The sequence below is a fragment of the Eublepharis macularius genome, chromosome 1, assembly GCF_028583425.1.
Source record: "Eublepharis macularius isolate TG4126 chromosome 1, MPM_Emac_v1.0, whole genome shotgun sequence".
NCBI lineage: Eukaryota > Metazoa > Chordata > Lepidosauria > Squamata > Eublepharidae > Eublepharis > Eublepharis macularius.
The window spans coordinates 30584265-30600484 of record NC_072790.1 but is presented as its reverse complement, the minus strand read 5'-3'; the positions used below and the strand labels follow the sequence as shown (position 1 = coordinate 30600484).

Below are 16220 nucleotides of genomic sequence, written 5' to 3'. Positions count from 1 at the left end.
CCCCTACTCTCATCCTTCCCTCCCCCATGCCCACTTACTTGGCCAGCAGGGGGGGGTGCTTCCTAGGGCGCACCCCCGGCAGTGTGGCGCACTCCTGTGGCCACAGTGGCTCAAATCGTGCCCCACAATGCGCCTGTTTGGGGCCAAATTTGTCACTTGGGGAGTGCCCTTTGGTCTGCACAGCCACCTTTGACCCATGTGATGATGTCACGTCATGGAAGTGACATCATCATGCAAGCCGTGAGCATGTGAGTGAAGACCCAGGACAAGGCAGGGTAAGTGCCAGGCTCCCAGTCTCTCGCTGGGGGAGTCAAGGGACCTGGCAACCCTAGTGTACAGGTGCATCCCAGGAGTTGATTTTTAATAGGCTCTAATGCAGTGGTTCTTTCTTTAGTGGAAGAAATTGATTTTTCTGTCTCTCCCATTAATTTGGCCCTCCAGCCATGGCCTTAAGAAAGCTGCTGAGGATGTAACCTTGGCATTTTGCCACAAATTGCAGGAGGGCTCAAATACTATCCTCTCATATTTGGCAGTCTGCTGAGGCTTGAAGTACTTCTGCTTATCTTCATTTCAGGAGCGTGCAACCTCACCTGGCCGTTTTGGGACATCCTTTTAAATTGTCCGTAGGCACCCTGACTTGGATGTCTCTACAGGCTTGCAAATCCAGCAAACTTAAGCTCTGGTCTGATTCAGGAGCGCAGTGATAACTCTCATGCCACTGCTTACCATCGTGACACTAGCAGCTTAGCTGGCGCATAGGGCCGCATCTCCAAACTGATGGCTTCGATTTTACCAGCAGCTTCTGTTCAGGTCACCCAGGCAGACATCAAATCAAAGTTCTGCCCAAGATGAGATAATGCAATGCAAGTCTTTTGACCATCTGAAGCCAACACCCTGGATAGGATTGCCAACTCTGAATTGGGAAATTGCCAGAGATATGAGGGTGGAGCCCAAGGAAGATTATGAGGAGGAAGAAGCTCCGCAGGAACGTAACTCCAAAGCAGCCATTTTCTCCAGGGGAATGGATCTCTTGTAGTCTGAAGATCAGATGCCCTATCTGTTGTTCAGTATTGTACTTTGCTCAGTGACTGTCCTAGCTGTTGATTACATTGTATTTTTTACTCGCACCGTGTAATCTGCCCTGGATCTCAGTGAGAAATGTGGACGACGACTACTACTATGACTACTTCAGATCTCCAGGTTCCACCTGGAGGTTGGCTTCCTAAAACTGGTGCCAAGAACTTCCACGTGAGCGGCCACGCCTCCCCCAATCTCCTTTCCTCTCAAGGCCGACAACCTGGAGGGGTGGGAAGGCGGGAAAACCAGCAGGCGGAGAAAGCTGCGCGCGCTGCTTCGGCGGTCATCCCATCCCGCTCTCGAACGCCCCCTGCCGGCCGACTGCTGTCGGCTGTAGAGACCGCGGCGCGCGCGCGCCGAGGAGTGGGCGGGGTTCGGGATGGCTTCTTCCAACCATTGGAAGTCAAAGAACCAATCCAAAGAAAGTGAGGCGGGGCGTTGGGCGCGATGCGGGGTTGACGGAGAAAGCGGTCTTCCGGAGGCGCATGCGCTTTCGCGTTCCGTTGTCCGGGCGGATAGCGAGCTGCGGAGGGGAGCTTTTCTGTCAGGTGAGGCCGGGCCGGGCGGGATGCGGGCGGCCGTGCTTGAGGGGCATCATGGCTCGGCTTCTCGGGCTGCCTCTTCCACGGAGAAGGAAAATAAGGGGAAGGGGCTTCGTTATCTCCTGTGCACCCCCCTGCACGCTGCCTCCCATTAATTCTACTTGGCGGCGGCTGGGGATTGCTGGTGGGTTGGGTTGCCAACCTCCAGGTGGGGCCTGGAGTTCTGCCCTTTAATCTTCAGGCCACAGAGAAAATGGCAGCTTTACTGGGCCATTTATACCATAGAGCAAGATTAGGGTCCAGGTGCACCTTAAAACTAGATTTTGAGGGTATGAGCTTTCCAGAGCCAATGTTCCGTAAGTAGGAGGCTTTATAATCCAGGCAGAGATTCTAGGTGAAATCCCTTCCCCTATTTTTTTTCTCCCTTGACAGACAGTGTTTCTGAATCTCCAGGAATTTTCCTGGCCAGAGTTGGTAACCCTGCTGGTAGACAGTGGAATGAGGCGCAGCAGCCAGACTTCTCCCTCCCAAGTTTCCAGATGTAGACTGGGGGACTTTGGGGGTTGGTTTTTGTAAAGGTTAAGCTTAGCTTGGTCAAATACATCAGTATTTCAGAAGTAGGGGGAGGAGATGGTTGGGGCTTGCAAATTACTGTTCGTTCTAATTTCAGGTGGGTAGCCATGTTGGTCTGCAGTAGAAGAGCAAGGTTTGGGTCCAGTAGCACCTTTAAGGACCAGCAAGATATCTATGGTTTAAGCTTTTGAGTGTCAAAACTGTATCTGATGAAGGATGTATTGACTCTCAAAAGGTTGTACCCTAAAAATCTTGTTCTTTAAGGTACTGTTGGACCCAAATCTTACAGTTCATACTAGCAACGACTGCCTAGGTTGGCAGTGATGGGTTGACATTGCAACTGTTAAGGGGGGAGTGCTCGTTGAATGAGTTAAGCTGAGGTAGGAAAACGTCACTGCCCCTGTGCACTCATCCCAGATGTTCCAGGCACAGAGGACGTTGGAGTGGCAGCATCTTTCCACTGGTGTGCAAAAGCATGGGAGGGGCTATATCCCCCTCCCTCGCCAGGGCACCTCACTGTCAGCCCTGCCCAGGCCCCCTCTTGTCCAATAAAGTTCTTTTTTTTTTTGCCCAGAGAACTGTAAAGTGGTGGCATGTGTACATTTGGAACCTGGTAGCTGCAAGTAGAAGCAGGCAGGGAAAGATTTAAGTACGCATACTCCCCCTGCCTTTTTGTGGTTTTGAATCCACTCTTTTGCCTTTTTCTAGTGTGTGTGTGGGCATGCATCTGTGTATTAAAGCCAAGGATATTGGGTCTTTCTTGCTCCTAATGGGAGAGTTCTCCAAGGAGAAACTCTTATGCATAAATAAACTGTTAGAACTCACTGGAGAAAATAAAACATCCAGTCTGTATTTCAAAGGCTCCCTCCGTTTTTAAGTGTTGTCTCTGCTCTCAAATGTTGAGAGTGCAGTGCAGTTGCCTTCAAGTTGTCGTGTGAGGCTTAACCCTCATCGCAATATAACAAGAAAAGGATCAAAGCTCTTTGGGTTAGTATGCTTATCAGCTCCATGCTTATTTTCACTCTGTTGCTGAAATGTGAATCTGTTGAGAAACCATTCGCTTGTTTGTAGTGCTTTTCCTTCCTGAAACGCTTGGTGTGTTCCTCCTCCTGTTTGTTTTTTCCCCTCCCTCTTTGATAGACACAAACAGTATGGTCCTGAGGTTAACACCACTCAATCCTTTTTGTTGAGCTTGGCCTTGGGGGACTTCTGGCTTAGAAACTACAAAGGCCGGCAACTGAACCAGCATTTCCGGCATTCCTGGCAGAGAACCGAATGCTGGTAGTTGCTCTTCAGGAAATTACTCATGTGTCAGCCTGGCTCATTAAAAGAAAGCATAGCTCTTGGCAGTAGAGATGTGAAGACCGATTAATTGAATGAGGTTAACCAGTTGGAGTGATTTTATGAGTAATGCAGGTGCTAGAAATTACATGTGCATAAAAAGTATAGACTCTGTGAACACTACCTACTGCCTAATTGACCCATCATAAAGTTTAATCCAAGAAAAATACAATCCATGTTAATGCCTTTTATTACCATAGGACCATTACAGTGACCCATAATGTTTTGGTTTGGTTAAGGGAAGCAACGATACCTTTCCGACAAGTAGCTTGTAGGCGCCATTGTTTCAAGCCAAAGCCCTGTGTAGACTTCTTGTGCTCCTTTGTGAGTCTTGGGTTTAACTCTCCACCCTCATCCAATAACCCTCTCAAAGCGTTTGAAGTATAAAGAACCCCAAAATGTTTATAACTAAGTCCTCAAGTAGGTTTAAAAACAACCTATTAAAGCTTTAGATGGTCCACAGGGGCAGGAGCATGCGCAAAAGCTGTCGTCTTATGTTTTTTATTCTTTATTTCCTTAACTATTGCAGTTAACTTAGTCTCCTTTTTTTGTTTTGTTGTTAATGCATTAGTGAGATGCTGCTCTCTCTTCCTGTTATATGAAAATAATTGCTTTAGTTACCCTAGAGGAAAAGTGCTTCATTTTTCTTATATCAAAATTAATATTTCTCCCGTTCTCCATTTGTACTTGAATAAATAAAATAAATAATGGATTTTGAAGGCAATTAAATAAACCAGGAAAGCCATCTTTGATCCAGTGAACAGAACCCTGGAGTGCTCTTGGGCAGCCCCAGGGACCACCCTCCCCATAGGCACTGCAGGACAGTCTCTTCCATCTTTCTTGAACCTGGCCTTTTCTAGTCTGCTCTACCCTCCACCCCTCTCATCTTGCACGTACTTGTCTTGGATCACATGTTTCCTTTTTGGCCTTTGGGATCCTTGCAGACAGAATACCCACTTTAACTTCCTCCTATATTTTCCATACAGCTCTTGACCTTCTAAACTCCTTTACTTTGTAGAAGGTAGACTGCTGTCTCATTTCCTCTAGGGCTCACAGTCTTCTCCTTTGCTCCCCCTGCCATGCACATACATGTCTGTTCCTTCTCAGTCCCCATTTCATAATTGGATCTGTTCCCATTGACTCCATAACCAGTAGTGGAAATCTCTTTTCTTTCCAGCTCTCGGTAATACCCAAATGAGTCAGTCATTAAGTGATTTCCCTCTTGTAGCACCTAGCCATCACCCCACCCCTTCCTTGGTTTTGGTCTACTTGTAACTGAGTTGGTAAACTCTGCATCACAGTTCTGATTCTGACAGTGGGTGAGGGCTCACATGGTAGGATGTTCTTTCATACCAAGAATCCCTGAATTGCATCCCTTCATATCTACAGGAGTGCCTCTCTCCCTGTGCTCCACCACAGCATCTTTGCTCACCTTCTGCAGGTGCCATCCTACAGATGGGCAAAATCAACAGTTGCATGTACACATGCATGCTTTGTAGTGGTCCCCACCTTATGAAACTTTATCAGTCAGGAAAGCTCCCACCCTTCTGGTTTTCTGCAAACTGTGCAAAATTGAATTATCCAGGAGGACTTTATTGAAGAGGTAATAGGACTGTACTGTAAGGAAATGGTTCAAAGAGATGCTTTGATAAGGGGGTCGGGATTGTAGACTGTACTGCTATGCACTGTCTGTTACTGTCGATCATTATGTCATGTCAAGTTGCTATGTCTCGTTTCAACATTTTTGCAGATCTGTATCAGATTTCTGCATGTTTTCAAATTTCCGCAATCTATACCCTATTGTGTTGTTTATTGAATGTTCCAGCTGTTGATTGTATTAAATTATGCTGTGTAAACCTCCTTGAGTTTAAGTGACAAAGGTTGACAATAAATAACGTAAATAAAAAAAGAATAAATAAAATGTAGAAAGCCTTCGACAATACAAAATGTAGAAAGCCAGTGTATTTAGAACTCTTCTCCCCAACATTCAGGGGTGACTCAAATAAAATGCCAAACAATGGGCGTGTCTGTCTGTCTGTCTGTCTCTCTCTCTCTCTGACCTTCACTCCAGTGACCTTCACTCCAGTGGCTCTGTAGACAGGGAGCAAGCCAGGATGTCTGCATTTGTATGTCATGTAGAGCCGTTAAAAATACTTCAAAGCATGGTTTCGGATCCTGGGTTGACCAACCCTAACAAACTGTAGTTGGTGGAGTGGGCCATATTTAGATCTGCATACTAAATATACTTAGTCTGCTTAAATAATGATTTCATGTTGTGTAAGAAACCAAGGTCTAGTTTTGTTACAGAGAGTGGATTTTTTCATAACATCGGTGAAGACTAGGCCTTTCCCACCAGTCCTGTTAAGGGTTGGTTACGCTCTTCCTGGTTCATGCTTCCCTTTCATGTCATAGCAGTGTTGTGGCGAGAGCACGGAACACACTTTGTGTGAATGTATTTGGAGGGTTTGTCAGCGTGCCTGTTTTGTTTTTTCTGCTGGTTCAATACAAAACTGAATTTTTAAAAAAGGCAATTGTTGCCTTGAGACCGAGGTAAGTTTATCAGTACTGTACAGGACAGCCTTTAAGCTTTTTTTTTATTTAGGAGAACACTCTTCTCTTTGTTTGCATTTCTCTAGAACTGAAATCACACCCGACCCGCTGTTTCTGCTCTTGTTTGTACGCCAGCATCCTTGGGCCACTTAGAGATGTCGCCTCAGCCGTGGCAACTGAGCCTATTTATTGAGCTAAGCTGTTGGTAAGCTTTGTAATAGCAGAACAGGAAACATTACAAACCTTCAAAAGTTTAACACTAGACATCACAAAATCCAGTATTTGGGAATATTAACTGAAGGAGTCTCTTTGTGTCCTTTTTTTTTTTTAGTTTTTAATTACCCTGCAGCCTAGCTTTTCTTTCAGGCACTCGTACTGCTAACTGCGGATAGCTTCAAATGATGTTTTGCTAGGAGATTGCAGTATTAAGCAGTAGAGTAGCAGCAGATTTGTGTGATTTATGTTGGCCTGGCGTAAGGAGGACTTTCAAAGTACCCTGCAAGTTGCCTTGAAACTGTGATGTCTGCTTCATCTTTCGATCAGTTTTCACCCATGTGATGAGCATTAAAGTTCTTTAGCAGTGTACAAAGTAATTTGGGGAGGTCATCTTTTATGTATCATGAATAAAACACCTCCGTCAATACTTCACCGCACACATTCTTGTACCAGGTCGAACACATTGACTGTTTTCCATGCCTTAGCTATTGATAATCTTGTACCAGCGATAAGAGAGAATAAGACTTCTATGCAATAAATTCTTTATTGTTTTGAGATGGGGGGGGAATTCACATAATGATCCTGATCTGGCATGACCTTCTGTCAAATTACACTACTGATCTCTTTATAGATCTGAATCTCCCCCCAAAAGCTGTAGGTATTTATATAACCACTGAGCAGGGGTTATTTCGTAGAAAAAGAGCTGGAGGAACTCATTAGCATAATTTATTAGCGTATGCCACACCCCTTGACATCACCAGAGTTGTGTCATTAGCATAACTGATTTGCATATGCCGTACGCCCTGTCATCACCTGTCCTGGCTGTTTGGGACCCAATCCTGGCCATTCAGAGCCGAAATTGGGCCCAAAATAGCAAAAAGGGACTGAAAATGGCTGAAAAGGGGCCCAAAATGGTCAGGATCAGGCTGCTGCTGAGTGGGAGAGTGATCCACCACCCGATCCAGGCCGTTTCGGCCCCAATCCAGGCCAAAACGGGCCGAAATGGCCGAGAGTCAGGTGGGTGGGCCACCTGACATGTGACCTCTTTGGGGAACTACCGGAACTGTGTTCTTGTGCGTTCCCCCTCGAAATGAGCCCTGACACTGAGTATAATATGTTTCCTGCTGCAGCTACCTCCTTCAGCAAAGGCAGTTTCTCAGTTCTTAGCTGCTGCTATTGTTCTAGTAGTGGTGTAATGCAAACTGAATCCAATATTTGCAGAATATGTTGCTTGGAACAGAAATTCGATTTGGAGAGTTTGAGTGAGTGCCGGATTTGCTGTAACTATACCCTGTACTGCTTAAAAGCAGGGGAGAGGCCTCTGATCCTGTATTTCTTTGGGACGCGCCTTTATTCTCGGGTCCACATGATGTTTAATATAAACAAATCTTGCTAAAATCAACACTTGTACAGAGGAAATAAGCGTCCAATCTTCGAGCCGTTTATGAGGACATTTAGAGGACATGGGTTGCTGTAAACAATCTTACATTGGGTGTTTTGTACCCCTCGTCAAGACTGTTTTCCGCTCTGCGCAATGTCGCTGGGACAGCACATGTTTAAATAGTAGCTACTGAAAGAACGGCAAATAAATGAGTGATAAGATTAGCCGTTCTCGTTCTGCTTGCGTGTCGAAGGCTGCCGTGTGTGTTTTCAAATAATATGCGTGGCATACGCAATACTAAACATCAACGGTAAGGACACGGGAGAGCCACCCTCCCATGTTCTGAGCCGTGGCGGTCTTTCCTGTGTGGTCGTGTTGGATAGTGAGCTTCTCTTTTTAGGAAATTGCAAACACGCCTGAAAATAATCTGTTGTCTGGGGCAAGTGAGACTTGCCTCTGGCTGAGACTGGCTATCCGTTTAGTTGCCCTGTAGAGCTGCAGGTGGCGCATGCAGGTACTTGACGCTTATTCCCCTCCCGAACAAGAGATCCGGCCACACCTGCTGCCTTCGGGGCGCAGATCCTCCACTTCCATCTTCCTTTCCTGGACTGGGGAGCAGTGGAAGAGGGAGAAGGAAGAGCCTCGTGTGCTGCCTTCACAATGGCCTTCCCTAATACAGGGCACCACGTGGAAGGTTGTGCACTGGTTCAGTGGGCTGACCTTGTGAGTGTGTGTGTGTGGGGGGGGGGGTGTCTCTCTCCCATGGAAGGGAGACGGACAGAAAGAAAATCAGGATCTGATTCAGATCAGAAGGGCCGTCCTGGGAAATGGACCTGAGTGCACTGCCTGCTGTCTGTCTGCCGGGGAAGAGGAGAATGCACACATGTCCGCTTTTCACAGAAATGCTGTTGCGGCCACCCACCCTTCTTTGGCTCTTCTGGACTCAGAGGTTGCCGTGGCTCTTGGCAGCTCCTTGCAGAAACTGGGAGGCGAGCAGACTTGCTTTGCGTTTGTGAATAGACTGCTGCTTCTCAGTGCCCAAGGAGGGGAGGCAGCATGGCAAGCTGTGAGGTCACCCACCCCCTGATTGTCTGCATGGCTACGCAGGTATTAGTCCCAGATAATGTGCAATGCCGCATGAACGCTTCAATCTGTGTAGTCCTGAGTTTAACATCCGTACGTTTTTCATTGTTTGTATAGTGTAGCATGCCTAAATACCATCATTAATCCTAGCAATGTGATTTCTCCATTATCTGTTTCTAAAAGCGCCTCCCTTTCTTTCAGCTGACCCGGTGAGTTTGTGTTGAATGGCTGGTGAAACACCATAGATGCGGCATGAAATGCAGCAGAGCCATGGTGGATGTAGGAAAGTGGCCAATATTTACATTGCTTTCCCCTCAAGAAATAGCAGCTATCCGGAAAGCGTGTGTGTTTGGAACGTCTGCCAATGAAGCCATATACATAACCCATGAGGATGAGGTAAGATCAGAGAAGCCACAGGAATGCGTTTGGAGTTGTCTGGTTGAAATGACTTAAAGATTTTGTTGGTTTACCCAGTGCAGTAACCACAGAAGTCCAAGCAAATTGCATATGTTCAGGTGGAACGAAAGAGAGACCAACTTTTTGGGTTATGAGCTGCATCCAAATAATTCTTTGAACTCGGGCATGTAGGGAATCTGAGATGTACTCATTGGCTTATTCGCTTCTTGAGGTATTTTGTCACTGTCAAGCTCTTGGAGTATACAGCATGGTGTTGCATTTGCCGTTATCAGGTGGATGCCTGATGTTCACTGTAATCATTGCGTGTCATAAGTGAGATGGTACAACGAAGATCGCAGTAGAAGGGATCACCTTTATATTGAGTTGGACCATGGGGCCCAAATCTTGGTCTGTAGTGCCTACTTAATTCTACTGCCCAAGAGTTTTGTGTAGGTTTCAGAGACTGGATACAGGATGTTTTACATGCAAAACTTGTGCTCTGCCACCGAACCACAGCTTCCTCCACCTCCTGCACTGATGTAGCAGGAAATGCAGCACCCTTCCCTTCTGTCCTCTTCTGTCTCCTTTGCCTGTCCTGTTGGGAACACCTGCCAGATTTCTGGTGGTTTGTATTACTGCCACAGGATTGCAGTAACATTTGCTATGCTGTAATCCACTCCTGAGAACGACAAGAACCTATAGATGCTGTGATGAAATTTTGACATAAGAAGCACAGATAAAACCCGCTTGCACTGCAGCCAAGTCTTACAAATTAATCGTAGCACAACAGCTCAGCCTCGATAATTAACTAACCAGAAGTTCATGAGATGTGATGTATTATCTCATCTGTGATACTTTCAGCAATAGTGAGCAGCCAGCTGTTCCCTGTGGGTCATAGAGCACAATGGAGTCACCTTTGGCATGTTGAGGAGAAAAGAGACACACATGATCATATCTTGCTTTACTGGTGCTATGCTGCAGAACCTATAATAACATTCAATTTATATACCACCCTTCAGGACAACTTAATGCCCACTCAGAGTGGTTTACAAAGTATGTTATTATTATCCCCACAACAAACATCCTGTGAGGTGGGTGGGTCTGAGAGAGCTCCAGAGAGCCGTGACTAGCCCAAGGTCACCCAGCTGGCTTCAAGTGGAGGATTGGGGAATCAAATCCGGCTCTCCAGATTAGAGTCCTGTGCTCTTCACCACTACACCAAACTCGCTCTCGAAACTGGCTCACCAAACCTAAACTGCTGCTCTCACTTTGCCCCTGAATTTCTGGTAGAGAATTGCCCTGTCCCTTTCCTCTTGCAAATTCTGTAAGATTGCATGAGCTGACTGCCTGATTCAGAGAGGAAAGTCCCAGTTATTTTTAGTGAGAGGTTCAAAAGGCCCTTTGAATTTAGAGGATGTTGCAGCTCCTTGGAAGAGTTAATTCTGCGTGTGGATAGGCTAAGCGCAGGTTCTATGCAAAATAATGACTCTTCCTAAGAATATCTCTTCCTCTTTCTTATCTTGCATGTTGCTTCCCATGAGTTAGATAGGGTTCTCCCCCGCACCTTCCCAGATAATTCCTGTGAGAAAAGAGACATTGGTAGAGCTTTTGATTAATTACAAGTAGCTTAGCTTATCTCCCGTTTCCAGATAGTACTCCTTTTAGGAGCGCACGGGCCTCTTTATACCTGGAAGGCCTTCTGACTCTTTCTCAGGGGTAGCCTCTGAGCCCTGCAGCCCAGTTCTCACAGTGTCTCACCAGCCCCTGAGGTTTACAGCTTTACATCGGATTCATGGAACTGTCTGGCAAATAGATCCACTGGAAGTTCCTGTTGGCTCAGGGATGCTTATGCAGATTGCATTACAATCTGCTCTGGATGTCACCAAGGCATGGCAGAGGCGCAAAGGAAGACAAATGAAGAACACTCCTGGACGGTGCTTGCCCCTTCGGTATCTGTAAATGGCCTCTGATCTAAGAACACAGGCAGGGTATTTTTTATTTATTTACGTCCCACCTTTCTCCTCAGTGAGGAGAAAGTTTCTAAGATGTGGTTGGATGCAGGCCAGCGAGTCACCTGGATTCACCCTAAAATCCCATGAGTACAAATGGGGCCCAGTCGATGCTGAAATGTAAAAATAAAGCAAATTGGGCTTTTGAAAAATCGGTTCTCCGTCATTCATTAAGCCTGTCAAGCTCATGTGTTAAAATGCGGGCTGCTTGGTCTTGTTTCTCCTAGGTATTTGTGTTTGGACTAAACTGTAGTAATTGCCTGGGGACTGGAGATAACCAAAGCACCATTGTACCGAAGAAAATCGAAAGTCTGTGCGGAAAGAAGATTCACAGTCTCAGTTATGGAAGCGGACCACATGTAGTGCTAAGTACAGAAGGTAGGAGGATTTTTGCTCTTGAGAAACAGCTCTGTCCATTGCCTCCAGTCAGCAGGGCCAGAGAATGTTTCTGCTTAGCTGATGGTGTGGTGAAAAATCACGCTGCTGGCAACAGGATTCGTACACCAGCTGGTTCAAAGGTACCTTCTTGCCTGATCTGAATTCATGCTCAGCGGATGGGTGGCTAATCCTCTAAGATCTTTCTTCAGCCTGGCGGCGGTGGTGAGGTTGTTGTACAACCTTACGCACTTGCTTATGCTGCCCCCCCCATTAAAAGGAAATTCATATCAAAGACTAGATGTTTCCTTCTTGGCCAATGACAACTGAAACCTGTTGCAATCTTGCAATATTTTTTTTTAATGCTTGTTGCGTGTTTGAAAGTATATGCCGTTCTTGATCTTTGACAGTGGAAGCTGGCTACAGTGTGAAAGTAAGCCCTATTTTAACTCCACAGCTTCTATTCAGAGGTGGAAATGGCTTCAGAAACTAGTCCACCTTAACTCATTGCTCTGAACCTGGATTGTAAATTTAAGGATGCTGCATATGGCAATTCTGTCCAGCTTGAATGATGGAACGGTTGTTTTGGTTGTTGTGAGCTAGCTGCATTGTCTTCTAGTGCATATATACCCATTCACTCCTGTGGTCTTTGGCATTCTTCTGATTTGAATCTGGCATGGGGTGTTAGTCTAACAGAACACATGAATCAAATGATGCATTTGGATGGTTTTTTAAATTTATTAGTTCAAAATTTGCTCTTCCAATTTCTATTTTTGGTTCTGTTTTTGTCTGGAATTGAAAATTGGCTTCTTTAGCTGCATAAACGATAGTAACTGTGAGTGCGTTTGTGGTTTTATGTCCTGCTTAGATGGTGAAGTTTATGCCTGGGGGCACAATGGATACAGCCAGCTTGGGAATGGGACCACCAACCAGGGCGTTGCACCTATCCAAGTGTGTACCAACTTGCTAATTAAGAGAATAATTGAAGTGGCTTGTGGTTCCCACCACAGTATGGTCCTGTCGTCTGATGGAGATGTAAGTCTGTCTTGCAAAGATGCTTGCTGCTGAAAAGACCTGCCTGTTTTATTCAGCTGAATTCATAGGCGTGAGCGTGTCTCAAAATGCTGAACCACGTGTTGGTCCTTTCCTGCACTGGGCTGTATTTTCCTACCAACATGGTTGACTGGAACTTTATCTTAAAGCAAAGCCTGACTCTACGTAACAAAAATGTTTGCAAAAGGAATGGGCACCTGAGTCTATTCTTTGAAAGAAAGAAAAAAAAACCCTTTACTGTTGCAGATCTTTGTTATGCGTTAGAGTTAAAATTGGAACAGTTCAAGGGCAGATAGCAAGTTAGGCGAATGGAGTGCTAAACTAACAGTTGTTTGTGGCATGTAAAACAAATTTAATTCATTCATGTTTCAAGAGTAGCTCTGGTTGGAAACATTCAATAGCGGATACATTTAGTGTACTTCCTTGCACGGTATGTGAAGCTCTTCTGGTATGTGTATCTAGAGGGCATCAACTAAAAGCATTGGAGGCTTGCCACACTTTTTCTTGATACTTCATAGCACAGAAACATAATCACCCTTGTCAAAGGTTTGCTGGGGATGGGGGCGGGGTTAGATCCTGCAGCCAGCATAGTTTTTGTTGGAAGTAGAGAGTTGGAGGGTTTGCCGCTCACTCTCTCTGTGGTGGTGTGATGGCTGAATAGCTAGTGTTTCTTGCTTGCACAGATCCAGGTAAACCAGGGGTCCTCAACATGGCGCCTGCTGCCCCCTTTCTTGGTGGCCGGCAAGTGTTTTTGGAAACTGGGCAGGGCCAGATTGGGCTTCTGATTGGCCACTGGAGTTCTGACTGGTTGTGGAGATCTTAAAAGAATGTTGCTTTGGCAGCAGATGCCCCCACAATACAAGGATCTTTACTTGTGTGACAGAAGGTAAGCTCTGTGTATTGATGAAAATGACTGTGTTCATTTAAAAGGGGATTCTATGAAACAGATCTTCTGCCTGAAATGCTGAAAAGTTACTATTGGGAGTTATGTATAACCCAACTCCCTGACATTTTGTGGTTGGCTTTGACTCCTGTGACTGACATTTCGTGGTTGCGCCCACCGCCCTGAGTCAGAATTCCAGAGGTGCTCACAGGCTCAAACTGTCTGGGATTCCCCGAGGTGAACTCTTTTTCTTCCTCTCCTCTTTGGAGGAGAGGAAGAATAATCAAAGCTTGTGTGGGTGGTGGTGGTTCTGGAATCTGGACAATCTGGAGAAACCAGACAACAAGTCAGAAGCATAAACACTACTTTATCACTGAAGGTTTCTGGCCTTGGTTTGGTAGGGAGATCAGCTTGCCTGGTATCTATTGCATCTGCAGATGCTGGGAGCTGAGTGGTAGCACATCACTCATCAAGGTCTTGTCCGGTCAAGGCATTTCCTGCCATGTTTTTTAGCCTTTGCTCTAGAAATCCAAGAGATTGGTATCAAGGCAAAGTCCTGGGAAAGCCCTTGTTGATGTCTTCTTGGCAACTAATTCTGCTAAAAAGTCAAGGTACAGTAAAAACTTGTTGGGGGCTGTCTGCCTAAAAGATTTATACACAACTCTAGCCACCAGAATTTGCTCCCTGAGTTAGCTCATACTTCTTTTCTGATCCATTCCACAGGAAATGAACTGTACATAAGAAAGTGTTTATGAAAGGAGTGGGGTGCCAGTGGGCACCAGTGTCTGTTTCTTTTTATATATTTTTTTCTTTATTTAAACTATAAACAATAACATAAAAACTATAGACAACAAACATAGAGGATAAAAAACATTCTAAAAAGAAGACACACTAGCAGTACATAGACAAGTGAAGAAAGAAAAAAGAAAAAGAAACCCTTAAACTAACCTACAGATTGAATTCTCTGCCACAAATATAGATCATTTTCAGAATCTCCCTTATTCTAAGTTAAACATAAGAGCCCTCTTTTTTTCTATTGTTCATGCTTCTTAATGCATAAATCCAAATGTCATCAAGTCCTTATTATCCATTTCATGTAAAAATTCTATAAACTGTTTCCATTCAGTCAAAAATGTAACTAATGTCTTTTCCCTAATCAGTGAAGTAAGGTTTGCCATTGACGCAAACTTCAGCACTTTGGCACCAGAGTCTGTTTCCTCAAAGAGGCAGTATTGGAGAGAAGCTTTGCAGCTGCAGATTTCCGGTCGTGGGCCCCTGAAGCAACGGTCCCTTTCCTCATAAGACTGGGTCTGGCTTTTTGCTCTGAGATCTCGGTCGAGGGCGCACGTTGAGGCCTTTGCCCAAAGAACGCGTTAACAATGCGTCACATTGCGGCTTACCTTCTTGCTGTTCTTGGGGGCAATGAGTCCCCAAGCTCAAAAGATCTGAAGAAAATCCTTGACAGCGTAGGCATTGAAACAAGACGATGAACGTGTGAACAAGGTCATTAATGAGCTGAATGGGGAAAAACATGGAAGATGTCGTTGCCCAAGGTAACAGCGAGCTTGCCAGCATGCCAGCAGGTGGGACTGTAGCAGTCTTTGCTGGAGGCCCTGCAGCTCCTGCTGCTGCTGAGGAGAAGAAAGAAGAAAAGAAAGAAGAGTCTGAAGAATCTGATGATGATACGGGATTTGGATTGTTTGACTAAAACTTCGTTAAGAGTTGTTCTGTAATAAATCTGGTTTAAAGACTTTTGCCTTGCCATGGGGGAAAAAAAAAGGGCTGGGTCTGAAAATGCCTTATATGCTCTCTCATCCTAACTACTTTTTAGGGTTATGAAGCTAAGGTTCTCCTCTGAGCACCTTGGGACGAAGGTGGGGTGCCAGTTGCTTAATAACCAGAATCGTGTGTCTGTTTTCATACTATATGTATTTGTATCTGCTTTTCTCCCCAATGGGGACCTAAATACAAACAAAAAAGAACCCCTCGCCCCCCACAAAATAGAACAAACAGGAAGGAAGGTTCCAGAGTGCAGAACGAGCCTTCCTCCCAGCTCTAGAACACAGTCCTGAAGATAAGCGTTTTGGCTTGCACCTCTGGGCCCTCCCAGGCTTTCTGTACCTGTGAGAAGTGGAGAAGAAAACCAACCAGGTCTTTTTCAGCCGGCAGAGTCTTCCCCATTCCTTTCCTTGCCAGACCATTCTGTTTGTTCATGTATGCCTCCATTGCGCCTTGAACCTCAAGGCGACACTAACAGGGTTTAAAGCTGCTTAGCTTTATCTAGGTTGCTCCGCCTTCCACCCATACACATAGCAGACAATGTCTTGATTTGGTCTTCATTGTACAGGCATGATGGGGTGAGGCTGTGCAGGGAGACCGGCTTGGTTATCAGTAGTTCCCTTTGAGTTCTATGGGATACTACTTGCAGGGCTAATTGGCCACAGCTGTATACAGGGTACCCTGCTGAAGGCTTTGGGCTGCTAACTGTTTCAGTAGCCTCTGCTACGTACTTTCCCTATCATGTCAGCCACCCTTAATTCAGAGGGATTTTTTGAAAATAATCATGCAAGGTTCATAAGTGAGATGTTCCTAATGCATGCTGTTGTGCCAGTGTTGCCACTGGGCCTTCTTGTAAAGTAGGGGTTGGTAGCTATCCTATCAGAGCAAAAGGATTGCTAGAAAAACTGGTCTTTATTGAAGGTTAGCAGAGCATCCCATCACGTGCTCTTCCTCTTCTTTCC

At 45.5% G+C, this 16220-nt stretch overlaps 1 protein-coding gene and 1 pseudogene across 2 annotated transcripts in view; both read left to right on the top strand.

Moving 5' to 3' along the window:
• The first annotated feature begins 1582 nt into the window (after positions 1–1582).
• Positions 1583–16220, top strand: part of RCBTB1 (RCC1 and BTB domain containing protein 1) — a 31555-nt gene continuing 16917 nt past the window's right edge. The window contains exons 1-5 of one of the 2 annotated variants that reach the window (XM_054976741.1): positions 1590–1625; positions 6170–6288; positions 8965–9159; positions 11396–11546; positions 12412–12578. In XM_054976741.1, coding sequence (XP_054832716.1) covers positions 9016–9159; positions 11396–11546; positions 12412–12578 — 462 coding nt within the window. In that variant the 5' untranslated portion in view covers positions 1590–1625; positions 6170–6288; positions 8965–9015. Of the gene's footprint in view, positions 1626–6169; positions 6289–8964; positions 9160–11395; positions 11547–12411; positions 12579–16220 lie in introns of both variants that reach the window. The other variant, XM_054976750.1, reaches the window with a different exon arrangement.
• LOC129328015 (60S acidic ribosomal protein P2-like) lies at positions 14727–15229 on the top strand (annotated as a pseudogene).